The sequence below is a fragment of the Ahaetulla prasina genome, chromosome 15, assembly GCF_028640845.1.
Source record: "Ahaetulla prasina isolate Xishuangbanna chromosome 15, ASM2864084v1, whole genome shotgun sequence".
Taxonomy (NCBI): Eukaryota; Metazoa; Chordata; class Lepidosauria; order Squamata; family Colubridae; genus Ahaetulla; species Ahaetulla prasina.
In genome coordinates, this window is record NC_080553.1 from 4,617,107 (window position 1) to 4,636,044 (window position 18,938).

General features: G+C 45.8%; 1 protein-coding gene across 1 annotated transcript in view; it reads left to right on the top strand.

The window, feature by feature from the left end:
- AACS (acetoacetyl-CoA synthetase) overlaps nucleotides 1-18,938 on the top strand; it is a 59,312-nt gene that overhangs the window by 23,454 nt on the left and 16,920 nt on the right. Inside the window, exons 6-12 of the mRNA XM_058158474.1 lie at nucleotides 62-176; nucleotides 932-1,013; nucleotides 4,975-5,122; nucleotides 6,231-6,311; nucleotides 14,403-14,527; nucleotides 15,083-15,147; nucleotides 16,075-16,197. Of these exons, the coding sequence (XP_058014457.1) occupies nucleotides 62-176; nucleotides 932-1,013; nucleotides 4,975-5,122; nucleotides 6,231-6,311; nucleotides 14,403-14,527; nucleotides 15,083-15,147; nucleotides 16,075-16,197 (739 nt within the window). The remainder of the gene's footprint in view (nucleotides 1-61; nucleotides 177-931; nucleotides 1,014-4,974; nucleotides 5,123-6,230; nucleotides 6,312-14,402; nucleotides 14,528-15,082; nucleotides 15,148-16,074; nucleotides 16,198-18,938) is intronic.

Genomic DNA, 18,938 nt, shown 5'->3' on the forward strand with positions numbered 1-18,938 from the left:
TAAATAAAAGCTGACCCTTTCACCCAGATTTGTTGAATTCTCTCCCACCTTCTCCCCGCAGGGCGTCCTGGATCGGTTCTCCCAAATTCAACCCAAGTTAATCTTCTCCGTCGAAGCCGTCATCTACAACGGGAAACGCCACAATCACCTGGAAAAGCTGCAGAGTGTTGTCAAAGGTAAATCGGCTGGGTTGTTTTTTTTCCCAGGCTTGGAAAGGATGCCTCTCCCTGCTGTGTCTGAATGCAACACAAAACAATGCAAGGTAATGAATGCAACATAAAGGAGCCCTGGTGGTGCAGGGGTTAGAATGCAGGACTGCAGCTAATTCTGCTCAGCCAGATTGTTGGGGGCAATGTGTTGACACTGTAAACCACTTAGTGGGGGCAGTAAAGCTCTATAAAGCGGTATATAAGTCTAAGGGCTATTCCTTCCTTCTTTGCTTGCATCCATCCATCCATGGTGTGCACTAGTTAGAATGCAGTCTTGCAGGTTAACTCTGCCCACTGTCAGCAGTTTGATACTGACTGGTTTAATGTTGACTCAGCCTTCCATCCTTCCGAGGTCACTAAAATGAGGCAATAGGCTGACACTGCAAACTGTTTAGAGAGGGCTTTAAGGACTATTGCTAGTGTTCTTTTCCTTCCTTCCTTCCTTTCTTCCTTCCTTCCTTCCATCCATCCATCCATCCATCCATCCATCCATGGTGTGCAGAGTTAGTCTTGCAGGCTAACTCTGCCCACTGTCAGCAGTTTGATCCTGTCTGGCTTGAGGATGACTTTGCCTTCCATCCTAAGGAAGGTTGGTCACTAAATGAGGACCTCTGTAAACAGCTTAGAGAGGGCTTGTAAAAGCAGCATGAAGCGGTATATAACTCTTAAATGCTGTTGCTTATTTGATCATCTTTGCATTTCTGATCCTTTTTTCCTTTTAGGACTTCCAGATCTGAAAAAAGTTGTTGTCATCCCCTACGTATCTTCAAGAGAATCCATAGATATTTCCAGAATCCCGAACAGGTATAAAGCTTTGAAGAATATCATGGGAATTGGCTTTAGATTTAGAGTAACAGAGTTGGAAGGGACCTTGGAGGTCTTCTAGTCCAACCCCCTGCTTAGGCAGGAAACCCTACAACACTTCGGACAAATGGTTATTCAACCTCTTCTTAAAAACTTCTGGTGTTGGAGCATCCACAACTTCTGGAAGCAAGTTGTTCCACTGATTTGCAAGACTCTCTTCCGATATAACCTGATCATAAAAGTACAGGTTGTTCTTGACTTACGACCACACCTCCACTGGTAATTGAGGTGGTTGTTAAATGAGTTGCGCCTAATTTTAAGACTGTTTTTTTGCTGTGGTGGATAAGCAAATCATATATGGTCATTAAGCGAATCTGGCCTTGCTGGTCGGAAGCTAGCTGGGAATGTCACAAATAGAGATCACATCACCCCAGGGATGCTGCAGAACACGCTGGTTGCCAAGCACCCAAATTTTGATCCCGTGGCCACGGAGATGCTGCGACAGTCGTAAATGCGAGAACTGGTCTGAAAGTCACTTTTTTCAGTGGCACCATAACTTTGGTCACTAAATGAATGGTTGTAAGCGGAGTAATAAATACCTGTACAGGTAGCCCTCAGCTTACAACAGTTCGTTTAGTGATCATTCGACGTTTTACAATGACGCTGAAAAAAGTGACTTATGACGGTTTCTCACACTTAACGGCCGTCGCAGCATCCCCGTGGTCATGTGATCAAAACGCTCAGTAAATTTTTATTTATTTTATTTATTATTTAAATTTCTATACCGCCCTTCTCCCGAAGGACTCAGGGCGGTTCACAGCCAAATAAAATACACAATAATATTACAATATAAACACAATTAAAATACAATTAAAAAACTTATTCAATTGGCCGAAATTAAAAATTTAGAATAAATAATAAAAACCCAATTAAAACCCATAAATTAAAAAAAACTAACCCAGTCCTGCGCAGATGAATAAATGCGTTTTAAGCTCGCGACGAAAGGTTCGGAGGTCCGGAAGTGACTCACATTTATGACCGCAGCTGTGTCCCAAGGTCACGTGATCCCCTTTTGCGACCGTCCGACAAGCAAAGTCCAAGGGGAAGCCAGATTCACTTAACAAACAGTGTGACTAAATTAACAACCGCAGGGATTCACTTAACAGCAGTGGCAAGAAAGGTCGTAAAATGGGGCAAAACTCAATAAATGTCTCACTTAGCGACATAAATTTGGGGCTCCGTTGTGGTCGTAAGTCGAGGACTTTCTGCATTAGCTTGAGAGTCTTTTTAGTTCCCAAGGCTGACCTTGCTTTGGCGTGCTGATGGTTGCATAGAAAAATCTTAAGGTATAATTTTAAATTGAAAGACAAAAAGGACAACTATAAAAAGTGGAAAGAGGGGCAAATAACAAAGGCAGAATATCAGCAAATAGCCCGAGCCTGTAAAGATGAAGTGAGGAAAGCTAAGGCTCGCAATGAACAAAGGCTAGCGACAAAAGTAAAAAAAAAGCGTCTTCCAACATGTTAAAAACAAGAAAAAAGTCAAGGAAACAATTGGCCCATTGTTGGGAGAAAGTGACAAGCAACAGGGAGAAAGCAGATCTATTTAACTCATTTTTTGCATCTGTCTTTACACAAAAGGAAAAAACAATCCAACCTATCAAAAATAGCACCACAAAAAACAAGATTAAGAACACTGAGAGCGTATGCACCAAGACACATTCTTTGTGTGTCCAATCACACTTGGCCAATAAAATTCTATTCTATTCTATTCTATTCTATTCTATTCTATTCTATTCTATTCTATTCTATTCTTCTGTTCTGTTCTGTTCTGTTCTGTTCAAGTTAAAATAGGGAAGAAAATGGTAAGTGAACACCTGTCTACCCTAGACGAGTTCAAATCACCAGGACCGGATGGATTACACCCCAAGGTTCTGAAGGAACTAGCAGACGAGATCTCAGAACTACTGAACTATATCTTTCAAAGATCCTGGAGCACAGGGGAGCTGCCAGAGGACTGGAAAAGAGCTGATGTAGTTCCCATCTTCAAAAAAGGAAAAAAAAAACCAGATCCAGGAAACTACAGACCTATCAGCCTGACCTCAATACCGGGGAAGATTCTGGAAAAGATAATCAACGAATCACTGAACACCTAGAAGCAAACAAAGTAATAATCAAAAGCCAACATGGGTTTGTCAAAAACAGATCATGCCAGACTAATCTTATTGCATTCTTTAACAAAGTGACAAAATTAGTGGATCAGAGGAATGCTCTCGATATAATTTACTTGGACTTCAGTAAAGCGTTCGATAAAGTAGACCATAACCTACTACTAGATAAAGTAGAAAAATGTGGGTTAGACAGCACCACCACCAGATGGATTTGTAACTGGCTGACCAACCGCACTCAATGTGTAAGTCCTCAATGGAACTACATCCACATGGAGGGAGGTATGCAGTGGAGTACCCCAAGGCTCTGTTTTAGGCCCAGTACTCTTCAACATCTTCATCAATGACTTGGACGTGGGGATAGATGGGGAACTCATCAAATTTGCAGATGACACCAAGCTGGCAGGAATAGCCAACACTCTAGAAGATAGGCTCAAGATACAGAAGGATCTTGACAGACTTGAACATTGGGCGCTAACTAACAAAATGAAATTCAATAGTGAAAAAGTAAGGTTCTACATTTAGGCAAAAAATCCTAAAATGCTCAATAGTAGTAACTGTGAGAGGGATCTTGGAGTCCTAGTGGACAACCATTTAGATATGAGCCAGCATTGTGCAGCAGCTGCTAAAAAAGCCAACACAATTCTGGGCTGCATAAACATGAGGGATAGAATCAAGATCACGTGAAGTGTTAATACCACTTTATAATGCCTTGGTAAGGCCACACTTGGAATATTGCATTCAGTTTTGGTCGCTGTGATGTAAAAAAGATGTTGAGACTCTAGAAAGAATGAAGAGAAGAGCAACAAAGATGATTAGGGGACTGGAGGCTAAAACATGAAGAACGGTTGCAGGAACTGGGTATGTCTAGTTTAATGAAAAGAAGGACCAGGGGAGACATGATAGCAGTCTTCCAGTATCTCAGGGGTTGCCACAAAGAAGAGGGCGTCAAACTATTCTCCAAAGCACCTGAGGGTAGAACAAGAAACAATGGGTGGAAACTAATCAAGGAGAGAAGCAACTTAGAACTAAGGAGGAATTTCCTGACGGTCAGAACAATTATTAAGTGGAACAACTTGCCTGCAGAAGTTGTGAATGCACCAACACTGGCAGTTTTTAAGAAGATGTTGGATAACCATTTGTCTGAAGTGGTGTAAGGTTTCCTGCCTGGGCAGGGGGTTGGACTAAGCCTCCAAGGTCCCTTCCAACTCTGTTGTTGTTGTTGTTATATTTTATCTAAATCTTAAATTATTATGTTTTATTCCAATTTCATTTTAGACTCTATTTTATTCCAATTTCATTTTTTTTGAGTTTTAAAAAGTTGTGTTGTATATAAGAAATTCCATTTCTAAATAAACTGTGTGTTGTCTGTGTATATATAATTTTGAGCGATAATAATCATATTTACAATAGTATTCATCACGTTGGTACTGATCTCATAATAATTGTAGTATTTGCTTATCTATTTTAATAAACCTTCCTTATAAAATTAGTCCTTCTCTTATATTTCCATATTTCTAACTTCTGTTTTTATTTGCTTTCCATTGATAAAATGAGTCCCATGTTAAAAAGTATTCAGTTTCTTCCTTTTCTTTAATTTCAAGCATTAATCTATCCATTTCATTTTAAATTGTATTTTATCTAATTCCATTTTAAATTGCTTTTTTCCAATTTTAGTAATAATGTGCACTTCGATATGGCCCAAGGGCTAATCAATAAAATTAATGGGTTATAGAAAAATCTTAGTAATATGGATTTCTGATTTTCACCCTTTTCTTTCCTTTTTCCACTCAGCGTGTTTTTAGAAGATTTTCTTGGAACAGGCAAAGGAGACCAGGCGCCCCAGCTGGAGTTCGAGCAGCTCCCCTTCAGTCACCCACTTTTTATCATGTATTCTTCGGGCACGACGGGTGCCCCGAAGTGCATGGTGCACTCTGCAGGGGTGAGTCCCTCGTTCATTTATTTCACGTACGGCATGGAACACATGGATATTTGGAGTGGTGCGGTGGCCTAGAGGTGGAGCTCTTGCCTCACAATTGGCAGGCTGTGAGTTTGATCCTAGGTAGAGGCAGATATTTCTCTCTCTGGGCACGATGAGAATATATCTGCTGAACGAAACTCTGCACTAGCGACAGGAAGGGCATCCGGCCATTTAAACACTCTGCTAGCTCCATCCAGCTGCCCAGACTCCACCCTGCAAGGGATTATGGGGTCGTTAAATGAAGATGATAATGATGGAACACATGGATATTAGGAGTACGGGAGATACACATGGTAATATAATACACATATGAGAGAGAGACGTGGTCACTTTCGTAAGATTTAAGAAATTCAAATAACTGTATATCAAGTTGCAAATTATGTTTTAAAAGATGTTAGTTCTGGAAATGGTGAGTTCTAATCCTGCCTTAGGAATGGAAGTAAACTGTGGGCCAATCATCAGGAGAGAGTGAGTTCTAGCGCCACCTTAGGCATGTAGTAAAGCAGCTGGGTGACTTTGGGTCAATCACCAGGAGATTGTGAGTTCCAGTCCTGCTTCAGCCACGAAAGCCAGCTGGGTGATGTTGGGCCAATCACCAGGTGACTGTGAGTTCTAGTTCTACCTTAGCAACGAAAGCCAGCTGAGTGGCTGGCAAGGGGGTTGTTGTGGAGAAAATAGGAGGAGGCAGTTAGAATATGGGATGTAATCACTGCCTTGAGTTATTTTTAAAAATAATGAAGATGGGATACAAATAAATAAAATAAGTGGTTTGCCCTGGATTGAAACCTGAAATGGACCCATTTGATTTCTCTATCCATATTTGTACGTGAACCGTTTTGTGGCCGTTGCAGGATTTGATCCCGTGCACCTAAGCTAGACTGTGAGCAAGCTTAATGCTCCAGAATCATTGTGAAATATTTGGTGTGCAAATGGTTACTTATTTGAGGGCTTGATTCCGTTTTGCTAATTAAAATGCAAATGAGACTAAATTTTCATTTTAGCTTTCTAATGCAATTGAAGCTCTTTCCTCTCTATTTCGTTTTTATTTTTATTTTATTTGTCCCTGCAGGGAACTTTGATTCAACACCTGAAAGAACATATCCTTCACGGGAACATGAGCAGTAATGATGTCATCATATACTATACCACGGCAAGTGACTTTTTCTTTAACTAAAGAAAGAATATTAGTAGCTCAGGGTTGACATGAGGTGTCGTGTCCCACTCCTCCGCTGACGGCCGGGTCAGGGAAATCCGAATCAGGCTTGCCTCTGCAGCTCTGCCCAAAGTCCTAGCAAAGTCCTCAGAGCAGGCAGGAGACCAGTAAGTGACTTCAGCAAGATAAGTTCGACTTTGCCTGACTCAGAGACTGCCAGAAAGCAGATCCTTTATATAGGCCATGGGGTGTGGCTCCATGACTCAGCACTCATTAAGGCCTGCCCCTCCCTTCCTTCTGTTGCCTCCGCCTATCCAATCTTCTGATGCGAGGGTCACTCCAATCAGCAGCTGTTGGAAATAAACTTTCCTCAGGCTCACATGCTGTGGAGGAGGGGGAGGGGTCTAGCTGCTCCGTTTGCCTGGGCATGGAGCCAGGGCTGGGGCCGAGGGATACTCCCTCCTCTGCACCCTGCTTGGGCATGGAGCCAGGGCTGGGACCGGGAGATGCCCCCTCCTCTGCAGCTTGTCTGGGCATGGAGCCAGGACTGGGGCCGGGAGGCATACATTCCTCCGTGTTCGGGAGCAGATAAGCAGACCCCGGCTGCGGTGAGAGCGGACAAGACACAACATGAGGGGTCTTTGGTGCTCTCTGAGCTTCCTAGTTTTCTTGCAGGCGTTTTATTACCCAACATCATCAGTTCTAGAAGGGATGGATTTTGTTGAGAGGAGGAGGAGGAGGACTATGGAGTCGTTGGTGTACTCTGGGCTTGGTGGTTTTCTTGCAGTCGTTTCATAACAGGGTTTGTGGAGTGACGGAGAAGAAGGACTATAAGGTCCATGGTGCTTCCTGAGCTTGGTTGTTTTCTTTCAGACGTTTCATTACCCAACTAGGTAACATCATCAGCTCTGGAAGGGAAAGGGGGTTTGTGGAGTGTCAGAGAAGGAGAAGGAGGGCTGTGGGGTCCTTTGTGCTCTCTGAGCTTGGTTGTTTTCTTGCAGGTGTTTCATTACCCAACTAGGTAACATCATCAGTGCCAGTAAGGAGGCAGTTTGCTGCCAGTTTATATTCTGGTGGTTTGCCCCATCAGTTTTGGTGGGGGTGATATTAGAGATTCTTCGGTTGGGCTGTTTGCTGTTGTCTTCTTTGGCAGTTTCTTGATTTGGGGTATTGTTTACTTGATTGTTGGTCTGAAGTTAACTTTGAAGTTCATCTTTGCTGATCTGGATACTGAGTCTTTTTGTTCTCTTTTGGGGCTGGTTGATTGTTTTGCATCGTCTATAGATGTTGTGATGTTGACATTTTCTTTCCATAAAAACAAATATTAAATTTATTTATTTTATTTATTTATTTTATTCAATTTTTATACCGCCCTTCTCCCGAAGGACTCAGGGCGGTGTACAGCCAAGTAAAAATCACAATATCAATATTAAAATAAATTAAAACAAACATATTATAAAGTGGCCAGATTTAAAATGAATTAAAATATTAAAATATAAATAATCCAATAAATTGTGGAAAGGCATCCTTTGGAGGCGCTCGGAAGCACTGTCTGTGCATGTTCCCATCTTCCAGAGAATCCTTCCTCCTCCTCCAAGGAGACCAGATTAGATTAGCCCAAGATTAAAGCAGATTAAAATCAATTACTCCCTATGCTTGCGTATAAGCCCCTCTGCAGATAAGCCCACTCTTTTGAAATGTTTGCGTGTTTTTATTTTCCCAGTTGGCTTAACTGCAGGTGGCAGAAGCTTCATGGTATTTTGGTTTAAAATTGCAGAGTTTGTTTATCTGTGTAATACTCCCTGTGTAATTCTACGGGTGAATTATACAATAGAATAGAGCTAGAAGGAACCTTGGAGGTCTTCTAGTCCAGCCCCTTGGTCAAGCAGGAGAACCTTTGACATTTCAGATAAGTGACTGTCTAGACTCTTAAAAACCTCCAGTGATGGAGCGCCCACGATTTCTGGTGGCAAACTGTTCCACTGGTTAATTGTCCTCACTTTTAGGACAATTAACTCCTTAATTCCAGGTTGCTTCTCTCCTTGATCAGTTTCCAACCATTGTTTCTTGTCCTGCCCTCTGGTGCTTTGGAGAATAATTTGACCCCTTCTTCTTTGTGGCAGCCCCTCAAATACTGGAATACTGCTATCATGTCACCCCTAATTCTTCTTTTCTCTAGACTAGCCAGACCCAAATCCTGCAACCGTTCTTCATATGTTTTAATTTCCAATCCTTTGATCATCTTGGTTGCTCTTTCCTCAACTTTTTCCAAAGTCTCAACATCTTTTTGGTGACCAAAATTGGTTGCAGTATTCCAGGTGTGATCTTACTAGGGTTTTATAAAGCGCTTACAACCACAATTGGAACTGGAATGTCTGACACTAAGCAGTGTGTTCATTAAGTGAGTTATGCCCAATTGTATCCTTTTTTTTTTTGCCATGGTCCTTAAGTGAATCACTGCGGTCATTAAGCAAATCATGCCATTTTTAAGTAAATCCTGTTTCTCCCCTTGGCTTTGTTGGTAGTCCCAATGGTGACCATGTGCCCTCTGGATGCTGCGACGGTCGTAAGTATGTGACAGTTGCCAGATGCCTGAATTTTTTGGTCATGTGACTTGCAGGGACACTTTATTTATTTATTTATTTTATTTATTTATTTTATTTAATTTTTATACCGCCCTTCTCCCGAAGGACTCAGGGCGGTGTACAGGCATAATAAAAACCAGCAATACAATATACAAATTTAAAATCCAATTTAAAAACTTATTTAAATTAGCCCAATGATTAAAATTTACTCTACTAAAACCCCATTTAAAATTAATAAATTTAAAATTTAAAATCCAATTTAAGCCAGCCCTGCTGGATAAAAAGGTGAGTCTTGAGTTCGCGACGAAATGTCCAAGGTCAGGAATTTGGCGTAAGCCGGGGAAGTTCGTTCCAGAGTGTGGGAGCCCCACAGAGAAGGCCCTACCCCTGGGGACCCCCACCCGACATTGTTTGGCGGACGGCACCCTGAGAAGTCCCTCTCTGTGGGAGCGTACGGGTCGGTGGGAGGCGTATGGTAACAGCAGGCGGTCCCGTAAGTACCCAGGCCCTAAGCCATGGAGCGCTTTAAAGGTGGTAACCAACACCTTAAAGTGCACTCGAAAGGCCACAGGCAGCCAGTGCAGTCTGCGCAGGAGCGGTGTTACGCGGGAGCCACGTAGCTCCTCTATCACCCGCGCAGCTGCATTCTGGACTAACTGAAGCCTCCGAGCGCACTTCAGGGGGAGCCCCATGTAGAGAGCATTACAGTAATCCAAGCGAGAGGTAACGAGCGCATGAGTGACCGTGCATAAGGCATCCCGATCAAGGAAGGGGCGCAACTGCCGGACCAGGTGAACCTGGTGGAAGGCCCTCCTGGAGACGGCCGTCAAATGATCGTCAAACGACAGCCGATCATCCAGAAGGACACCCAAGTTGCGCACCCTATCCTTTGGGGCCAGTAACTGCCACCAACAGCCAGCCGCGGCTGCAGCTGACTGAATCGGGTGCCGCATCCACAGCCACTCCGTCTTGGAGGGATTAAGCTTGAGCCTGTTTCTCCCCATCCAGACCCGTACAGCCTCCAAACACCGGGACAGCACTTCAACAGCTTCATTGGGGTGGTCCGGGGTGGAAAGGTACAGCTGAGTGTCATCAGCGTACTGCTGGTATCTCACCCCGAAACCACTGATGATCTCACCCAGCGGCTTCATGTAGATGTTGAACAGCAGGGGCGAGAGAATCGACCCCTGAGGGACCCCACAAGTGAGGCCCCTCGCGGTCGACCTCTGCCCCCCTGTCAACACCGTCTGCGGCCGGTCGGAGAGATAGGGGGGGGACCACCGATATACGGTGCCTCCCACTCCCAATCCCTCCAACCCGCGCAGCAGGATACCATGATCGATGGTATCGAACGCCGCTGAGAGGTCTAATAGGACCAGGGCAGAGGAATATCCCTTGTCCCTGGCCCTCCAGAGATCATCCACCAATGCGACCAAAGCTGTCTCCGTGCTGTATCCGGGTCGGAAGCCGGACTGGAACGGGTCTAGATAGACATCTTCATCCAGGTGTTGGGGCAGCTGTCGCGCCACGGCACTCTCTACAACCTTCGCAACAAAGCGAAGGTTGGAGACTGGATGATAATTAGCCAAAATAGCTGGGTCCAAAGAGGGCTTCTTAAGGAGGGGTCTCACCACCGCCTCTTTCAAGGCGGCAGGGAAAACCCCATCCAACAAAGAAGCGTTGATAATCCTCTGGAGCCAGCCTCGTGTCACCGCCTGAGTGGCCAGTACCAGCCAGGAAGGGCACGGGTCCAGTAAACATGTCGTGCCGTGAAGCCTCCCCAACAACCTGTCCACGTCCTCGGGAGCCACAGGGTCAAACTCATCCCAAATGTGCTCAACAAGACGTGCCTCCTCTCCCTCGCTTGGATCATAATTGTCGTAAGTTCAAGGATGGGTCGTAAATCCCTTTTTTCAGCATGCTTGTCATTTCAAACGGTCACTAAATGGACTGGTCTTATGTTGAAGACAGTAATGTGGATGCTTTAAAAAAGTGCACGTAGTCTTTGACTTAACAACTGTTCATTTAGTGACCGTTCAAAGTTACAACAGGATGAAAATGGTGACTTATGACGGTTTTTACACTTGCAGCCTTCCCGTGGTCACGTGATCCAGAATTCAGATCCTTGGCAACTGGCATGTACTTATGACAGTTGCAATGTCCCGGGGTCACGTGATCCCCTTTTGTGACCTCCTGACAAGCGGAGTCAATGTGGGGGGGGGGAGCCAGATTCACTCAACAACCGTGTTACTAACAACTGCAATGGTTCATTTAACAACAGTGGCAAGGAAGGCCGTAAAATGTGACAAAACTCACTTAACAAATTGTTGTTTAGCAACAAACATTGGGGGCGCAGTTGCGGTTGTAAGTCAAGGACTACCAGGAGTGACTGTCTCCCCTTGCCGATAAGCTGATCCGAGTGTTTTTGAGTACATTTTAACCCCTAAAATTCTCATCTCATCTCACAGTCACTCATGCGCTCGTTACCTCTCGCTTGGATTACTGTAATGCTCTCTACATGGGGCTCCCCTTGAAGGGCACTCGGAGGCTTCAGTTAGTCCAGAATGCAGCTGCGCGGGTGATAGAGGGAGCTATGCGTAGCTCCCATATAACACCGCTCCTGCGCAGACTGCACTGGCTGCCTGTGGCCTTCCGAGTGCACTTTAAGGTGTTGGTTATGACCTTTAAAGCGCTCCATGGCTTAGGACCTGGGTACTTACGGGACCGCCTGCTGTTACCGCATGCCTCCCACCGACCCGTACACTCTCACAGAGAGGGACTTCTCAGGGTGCCGTCCGCCAAGCAATGTCGGCTGGCGGCCCCCAGGGGAAGGTCCTTCTCTGTGGGGGCTCCCACACTCTGGAACGAACTTCCCCCGGGTTTACGCCAAATACCTGACCTTCGGACATTCCGTCGCGAACTGAAGACACATCTCTTTATCCGCGCGGGGCTGGCTTAAATTGGAATTTTAATGTTAAATTTATTAATTTTTAAACGGGGTTTTTAGTGTATGGTAAATTTTAATCTCCAGGCTAATTTAAATAAGTTTTTTAAATTGTATTTTAACCTGTATATTGTATTGCTGGTTTTATCTTGCCTGTACACCGCCCTGAGTCCTTCGGGAGAAGGGCGGTATAAAAATCAAATAAATAATAATAATAATAATCTGGCGTGGAAGTTCTCTAGAGCAAGGGTGTAGGCTGGATCCGGCTCATGGGGTGCTTAGATCCGGCCATGGGGCCGCCCTGGAAACAGCCAAGGACCGGCCCGCAGTGCCTCTGCCAGCGAAAACGGAGCTCGGTCTTCCCGAGCGCCATTTTCTCGGGCAGAGGGTCACAGGAGGCCGTGGGAGCCGAAAACAGAACTCAGAGCCCGTTTTGCTGGCAGAGCACTTGGGCCACCACAGGTGCCCCCAACACAAGTGACATTGAGTTGGCCACACCCACCCTGGCCATGCCCACCCTGGCCCCCTGAGGTCAAACACAACCCTGGTGCAGCCCTCGTTGAAATTGAGTTTGACGCCCCTGCTCTAGAGGATATCTCTGGAATATTCAGATGGCTGGTTCTTGTGCCTGGAGGCGGAAGGGAGGGGCACTGCTTTGCAAATTATATCACACTTAGCACATGAGCTGTAGGTTGTGCTTGACTGACGGCGCCTCGCTTTGCGTGGGGTGTTTTGGAGATGTGCAAAAAAACATGTCTTTGCAGGTCTAAAAACAGATGAAAAAGCAACAGCTTTTTCTACCTAATCTACATTTGGAAGCTTGGCAACTGGCATGTACTTACGTCGGTTGCAATGTCCCGGGGTCACGTGATCCCCTTTTGTGACCTCCTGACAAGCGGAGTCAATGTGGGGGGGGGGGGCCAGATTCACTCAACAACCGTGTTACTAACAACTGCAATGGTTCATTTAACAACAGGGGCAAGGAAGGCCGTAAAATGTGACAAAACTCACTTAACAAATTGTTGTTTAGCAACAAACATTGGGGGCGCAGTTGCGGTTGTAAGTCAAGGACTACCAGGAGTGACTGTCTCCCCTTGCCGATAAGCTGATCCGAGTGTTTTTGAGTACATTTTAACCCCTAAAATTCTCATCTCATCTCACAGTCACTCATGCGCTCGTTACCTCTCGCTTGGATTACTGTAATGCTCTCTACATGGGGCTCCCCTTGAAGGGCACTCGGAGGCTTCAGTTAGTCCAGAATGCAGCTGCGGGTGATAGAGGGAGCTATGCGTAGCTCCCATATAACACCGCCCCTGCGCAGACTGCACTGGCTGCCTGTGGCCTTCCGAGTGCACTTTAAGGTGTTGGTTATGACCTTTAAAGCGCTCCATGGCTTAGGACCTGGGTACTTACGGGACCGCCTGCTGTTACCACATGCCTCTCACCGACCCGTACACTCTCACAGAGAGGACTTCTCAGGTGCCGTCCGCCAAGCAATGTCGGTTGGCGGCCCCAGGAAGGTCCTTCTCTGTGGGGCTCCACACTCTGGAACGAACTTCCCGGGTTTACGCCAAATACCTGACCTTGGACATTCCGTCGCGAACTGAAGACACATCTCTTTATCCGCGCGGGGCTGGCTTAAATTGGAATTTTAATGTTAAATTTATTAATTTTTAAACGGGGTTTTTAGTGTATGGTAAATTTTAATCTCCAGGCTAATTTAAATAAGTTTTTTAAATTGTATTTTAACCTGTATATTGTATTGCTGGTTTTATCTTGCCTGTACACCGCCCTGAGTCCTTCGGGAGAAGGGCGGTATAAAAATCAAATAAATAATAATAATAATAATCTGGCGTGGAAGTTCTCTAGAGCAAGGGTGTAGGCTGGATCCGGCTCATGGGGTGCTTAGATCCGGCCATGGGGCCGCCCTGGAAACAGCCAAGGACCGGCCCGCAGTGCCTCTGCCAGCGAAAACGGAGCTCGGTCTTCCCGAGCGCCATTTTCTCGGGCAGAGGGTCACAGGAGGCCGTGGGAGCCGAAAACAGAACTCAGAGCCCGTTTTGCTGGCAGAGCACTTGGGCCACCACAGGTGCCCCCAACACAAGTGACATTGAGTTGGCCACACCCACCCTGGCCATGCCCACCCTGGCCCCCTGAGGTCAAACACAACCCTGGTGCAGCCCTCGTTGAAATTGAGTTTGACGCCCCTGCTCTAGAGGATATCTCTGGAATATTCAGATGGCTGGTTCTTGTGCCTGGAGGCGGAAGGGAGGGGCACTGCTTTGCAAATTATATCACACTTAGCACATGAGCTGTAGGTTGTGCTTGACTGACGGCGCCTCGCTTTGCGTGGGGTGTTTTGGAGATGTGCAAAAAAACATGTCTTTGCAGGTCTAAAAACAGATGAAAAAGCAACAGCTTTTTCTACCTAATCTACATTTGGAAGCTTGGCAACTGGCATGTACTTACGTCGGTTGAGGTGTCCCAGGATCATGTGATCTCTTTTTTACGACCTGAGAAGTTGATCTGCATAAGTTAATTGTCCTCTTTCCATCCTAGACCGGTTGGATGATGTGGAACTGGCTGGTGTCTGCTCTCGCGGTGGGGGCCTCGGTGGTCCTGTACGACGGCTCCCCCCTGGTTCCTTCTCCCAACGTCTTGTGGGACTTGGTGGATCGATTAGGGTACGTAAACCATCAGCCCCAACTTCGCTAAGCATCTTCAGATGGACCCTGAGGTGTTTTCAGAGGGTTTGGCCTCTCAAGGTATTGATAAATGAGGCTTCAGAAGAAGACAAGGAAGTCCTCCTAGATCGGTGTTGGTGAACCTTTTTAGCACCCAGTGCCAAAACGGGAGCGTGTGCATTTGCGCGCATGGGAGCTCCGGAAACTGGAAGAGCACCTCCCTGGTGCACATGTGTGGGAGCACCAGAAACCGGAAGAGCAGCTCCCAGTTTCCAGCATGTGCGAAACTGGCTGGCCACACATGTGAATGCCAGAAACCAGCATTCACCGGGGAGCTGCTGTTCCAGTTTCCGGCGCCCCCACATGCGTGGCTGGTGCAGATGTGCGCGCTGGAGCCCAGAAGAGCAATTTTCAAGCTTCTTAATATTCCATGAAAATGTTCCCGTCTGCAAATCCTTCACTTGGCATAGAAATTAATTTCCTGAGAATTCCTTGAAGAAACTCACATCTGAGATTATCAACCATAAACAAAGGATTGTTCTTCTCTGGCTACAGAATTACCATCCTTGGGACGGGGGCCAAGTGGTTGGCGGTGCTGGAAGAGAAGAACCTGAAGCCGTGTAAGTATTAAGGCACCAGTTAGGGTTTTGCATCGCACAAAACAGTGGTTTAGTCAACCATGGTTTGGTTGACTTCACACGTGGCCCATAACCACCGAGGTAACCACCATGTTATGGCCAAAGTAACGGAACCTGATCACCCTTTCCTTGTTTCCCTTCAATTTTGGAGCCTAGGTCCCTCCTGCCCATCTCTCATTCCATCTGTCAAGGTTCCCAGTTCATTCGAATATCTTCTTGCCACTCTTCCTGCAGATGTGAACACCATCCGACCTTGACCGCTGGAAGAATGTTACCATACCCCTCAGCCCCCCTTCCTCCCCTCAGGGGAAAAATGTGGCAGTGTCTGGAACCCTAAAGTCTAATATGGTTTCCAGGCCTGACACCATCCCATAATATTTCCAATGAGTTGCTACCTTATCACAAACCAGGATGAATAGAAAGCCGATCAGCAAGTCTCAAATTGCTGAGACAAGTACTCAGACATGAGCTCTGGCTTTGACATGGTTTGAAGCTTGAAGTTGGTGGAATGTCATGGCGATGTTCCCACCATCTTGTAAGTCATTGATTGAAACACTTGTGGGCCCCCTGAAGAGATGGTGGGACATTTTGAGTAAAAAAAAAACACCACCTGAGCTTCTTTTGAAATGTTTTCAATGCAAGAAACATCTCAAGTTCCTTTAGTTTACTGGCCTGTGTTTAGAATTTTCCCCATGATGGTTGATTCTACTTCGCCTTGTTAAAGCTGGGAATCCATCAAAAGTTTTTGACTTCAATGCTTGGAAGTCCCAGCTGTGATCAGGCCAGATCAGCCCCACCACAACTGGCTGTAAAGGAGATAGTGTTCTGTTCTCCAAGCTTCACAACACTGTTGAAATGGAGGGAGGGTCGGTGGACCTGGATTTACATCTTTGGTGTTTTCTTCTCAAGGTGAAACCCACAACCTTCAAACCCTCCACACCATCTTGTCCACTGGGTCACCCCTCAAGCCTCAAAGTTATGAATACGTCTACAAGCACATCAAGAACAGTGTCCTCCTGGGCTCCATTTCAGGTACCGAAAAGCTGTGTGCAAGACTTGTGCAGGTATAAGTGAGAAGAACAAGGGACACCGGTTATCATCTTCTCCACGCCATCTTGCCTGCTTTGTTTTTACCTAAATTTAGCTCAACCATTTTCTTTACTGGCGACCATTTTCTTTAGGCTGGCGACCCCCAGGGGGAGAGCCTTCTCTGTGGGGGCACCTACCCTCTGGAATGAGCTTCCCCCAGGACTTCGACAACTTCCTGACCTCCGGACCTTTCGCCGCGAGCTTAAAACATATCTATTCTTCCGAGCAGGACTGGCTTAATAGGGTTTTTAAACATGGATTTTATTGGGGTTTATTTTATATTTTGTATTGTATTTTAAATTTAGGCTTTATTTGAATAAGTTTTTTAAATAGTGTTTTTATTGTAATATATCGTATTATTTTATCCGCCTGTTCACTGCCCTGAGTCCTAATATTATTATTATTATTATTATTATTATTATTATTATTATTATTATTATTATTATTATTATTATTATTATTATTATTATTATTATTATTATTATTATTATTATTATTTACCAGTTGGTTGATTAGACTGATAGTCTGCCTCAAATTTTTACCCACAAACTGAAGTAGGTCAGGCTAGGAGTGGGTGGCCTCTGGAGAGATCAATGCAACATCTGAAGATGGTTAGTTGACACTTGCAAGTTTACCCCCCAATTGCCCCCCCCCCAATTGGCATCCTTCAGTCTCAAAAGACTCTGGTATCGTGCTCTGGAAAGAGATCCTAAAACAGCATCTAGTGTGGCTAAAAAGGCCAATTCGAGAGTGTCAGTCCCTTCCACACTGAAGGCAGATACATTCGGTCCCCTGCCCAGCCCCCAGATTTCGCTGGTTCCGGGACTGCCTCTTTGCCTCAGCCTGCCGAACGAATGTCTCTCTGAATTGGAGAAGGCCATGCTGCGTCTTTAGCCTGCAAGCTGAACAATCGGAGGTCAAGGTTTCCCAGTTGTTAATATCCATCTGCAAGGCCTTTAGGTCCCTCTTGCAGATATCCTTATATTGCAGCTGCGATCTCTCTCTGTGTGCTTTCCCTGCACTAATTCCCCATACAGGAGATCTTTCGGAATCCGACCATCAGCCGTTCTCACGACATGCCCAAGCCAGCGTAGACATCGCTGTTTCAGTATTGTATACATGCTAGAAATTTCAGCACGTTCCAAGACTGCGCTATTTGGAACTTTGTCTTGCCAGGTGATGCCAAAAATACATCGGAGACAGCGCATATGAAAGGTGTTCAACTTTCTCTCCTGCCATGCGTTAAAGGGTCCAAGACTCACTGCAGTACAAGAGTGTGCTCAGGACACAGGCTCTATAGACCTGGATCTTTGTATGTTCCGTCAGCTTCTTATTAAGCCAGACTCTCTTGCAAGTTTAGGTGGCTAGGATAATTCATTACTTCATGAATCTGTGGTTCAACTCATGAGCAGCATGAAACTCAATGTCAGGCTGCCTCTGATTATATCTAGGAAAGAATACACCTTGACTTTATTTGCAAATAAAGAAAAGTACTTTTACTAGATACATCTGGACTGCAGCAGTATAAAGTTGGATCTGAGACAAAATATGGCTAACATTCCATATCCCCCCATTAGTCCCTCCTCTCCTCAGGAGGTCAGGCTGGTCTGGTCCAATGCCAGCTCCTTCTCGCCCCCCCCCCCCGGTGGTAATCTTCTTCCGGTCTCTAGCTGTTAATCATCTCAAGAATGCAGTCTCTGTTGAAAAAGCCTGCGCTCTAACATTCAACCGTTAATCACCCTTCCCCTTCTGTTATGTCAGACGACACTCTTAAAGGGCCCTCTTCCCTTACCCTGTATAGGGCAGTGATACATCTTACATCCTTAAACTATTTTACATTACAGAAAGAACCCATTACATTCTAACGACTGATCATAAATTGTACAAAAATATGTGAGGATTGGAGTGGAGGCTGACACTCAAGTTCTTGGAGATCCTTCCAGTGTTTGGGTGATTGTGATTGGCCCAAAGTCACTTTGTAGGGAACCAGGGTATCTCCCTAGGCAGGACAGCATCTTCCCGGTGGTGGGATTCAGCCAGTTTGGGCCGGTTCGGCTGAACCAGTAGTTAAATTGCTGCCTGGCCCCGCCCTTCTCTCCCCACCCCTTCCAGGAATCCCCACACGCCCCATTTTGGCTCCCAGATAAGTGGAGGGAGGCCCAGGCCCAAAATGGAACGGGTGTGGGTGTGTGCAACACACACACACACACACACACACACACACACACACACCATGGCCCGTTTTTGCTCCCAGGAGGCTACAGGGAGCCTTCCTAGGCCCAAAATGGGGTGCGGGGGGGGGTCCGTCCCCCCACTTTTGCTCTTGGGGGTACAGGAGACCGAGTGCTGCCTGTCACACCACCTGGCCACACCTACCATGGCCACGCCTACATCCACCCACCTGGTCATTAGGGCAGAGAACCGGTTGTTAAATTATTTGATTCCCACCACTGCACCTACTCCACACTAGCTGTTTGGCTGAGAGAGACGAGGTGTCCCAAAGTCGCCGTGAACTTCTATATTTGAAGATGAACTAGAATTTGGATGTTTCCACCCTTAGTCCAACATCCACCGCATCACACTGGCTGTGATGAGGTTCTGGGTGACCATTGAAACAACCTTGGGTCTAATGAAGTGTTGAGCTTTCTAATTGGCTCCTCAGGGGATGTTCTCAACTGGACAAG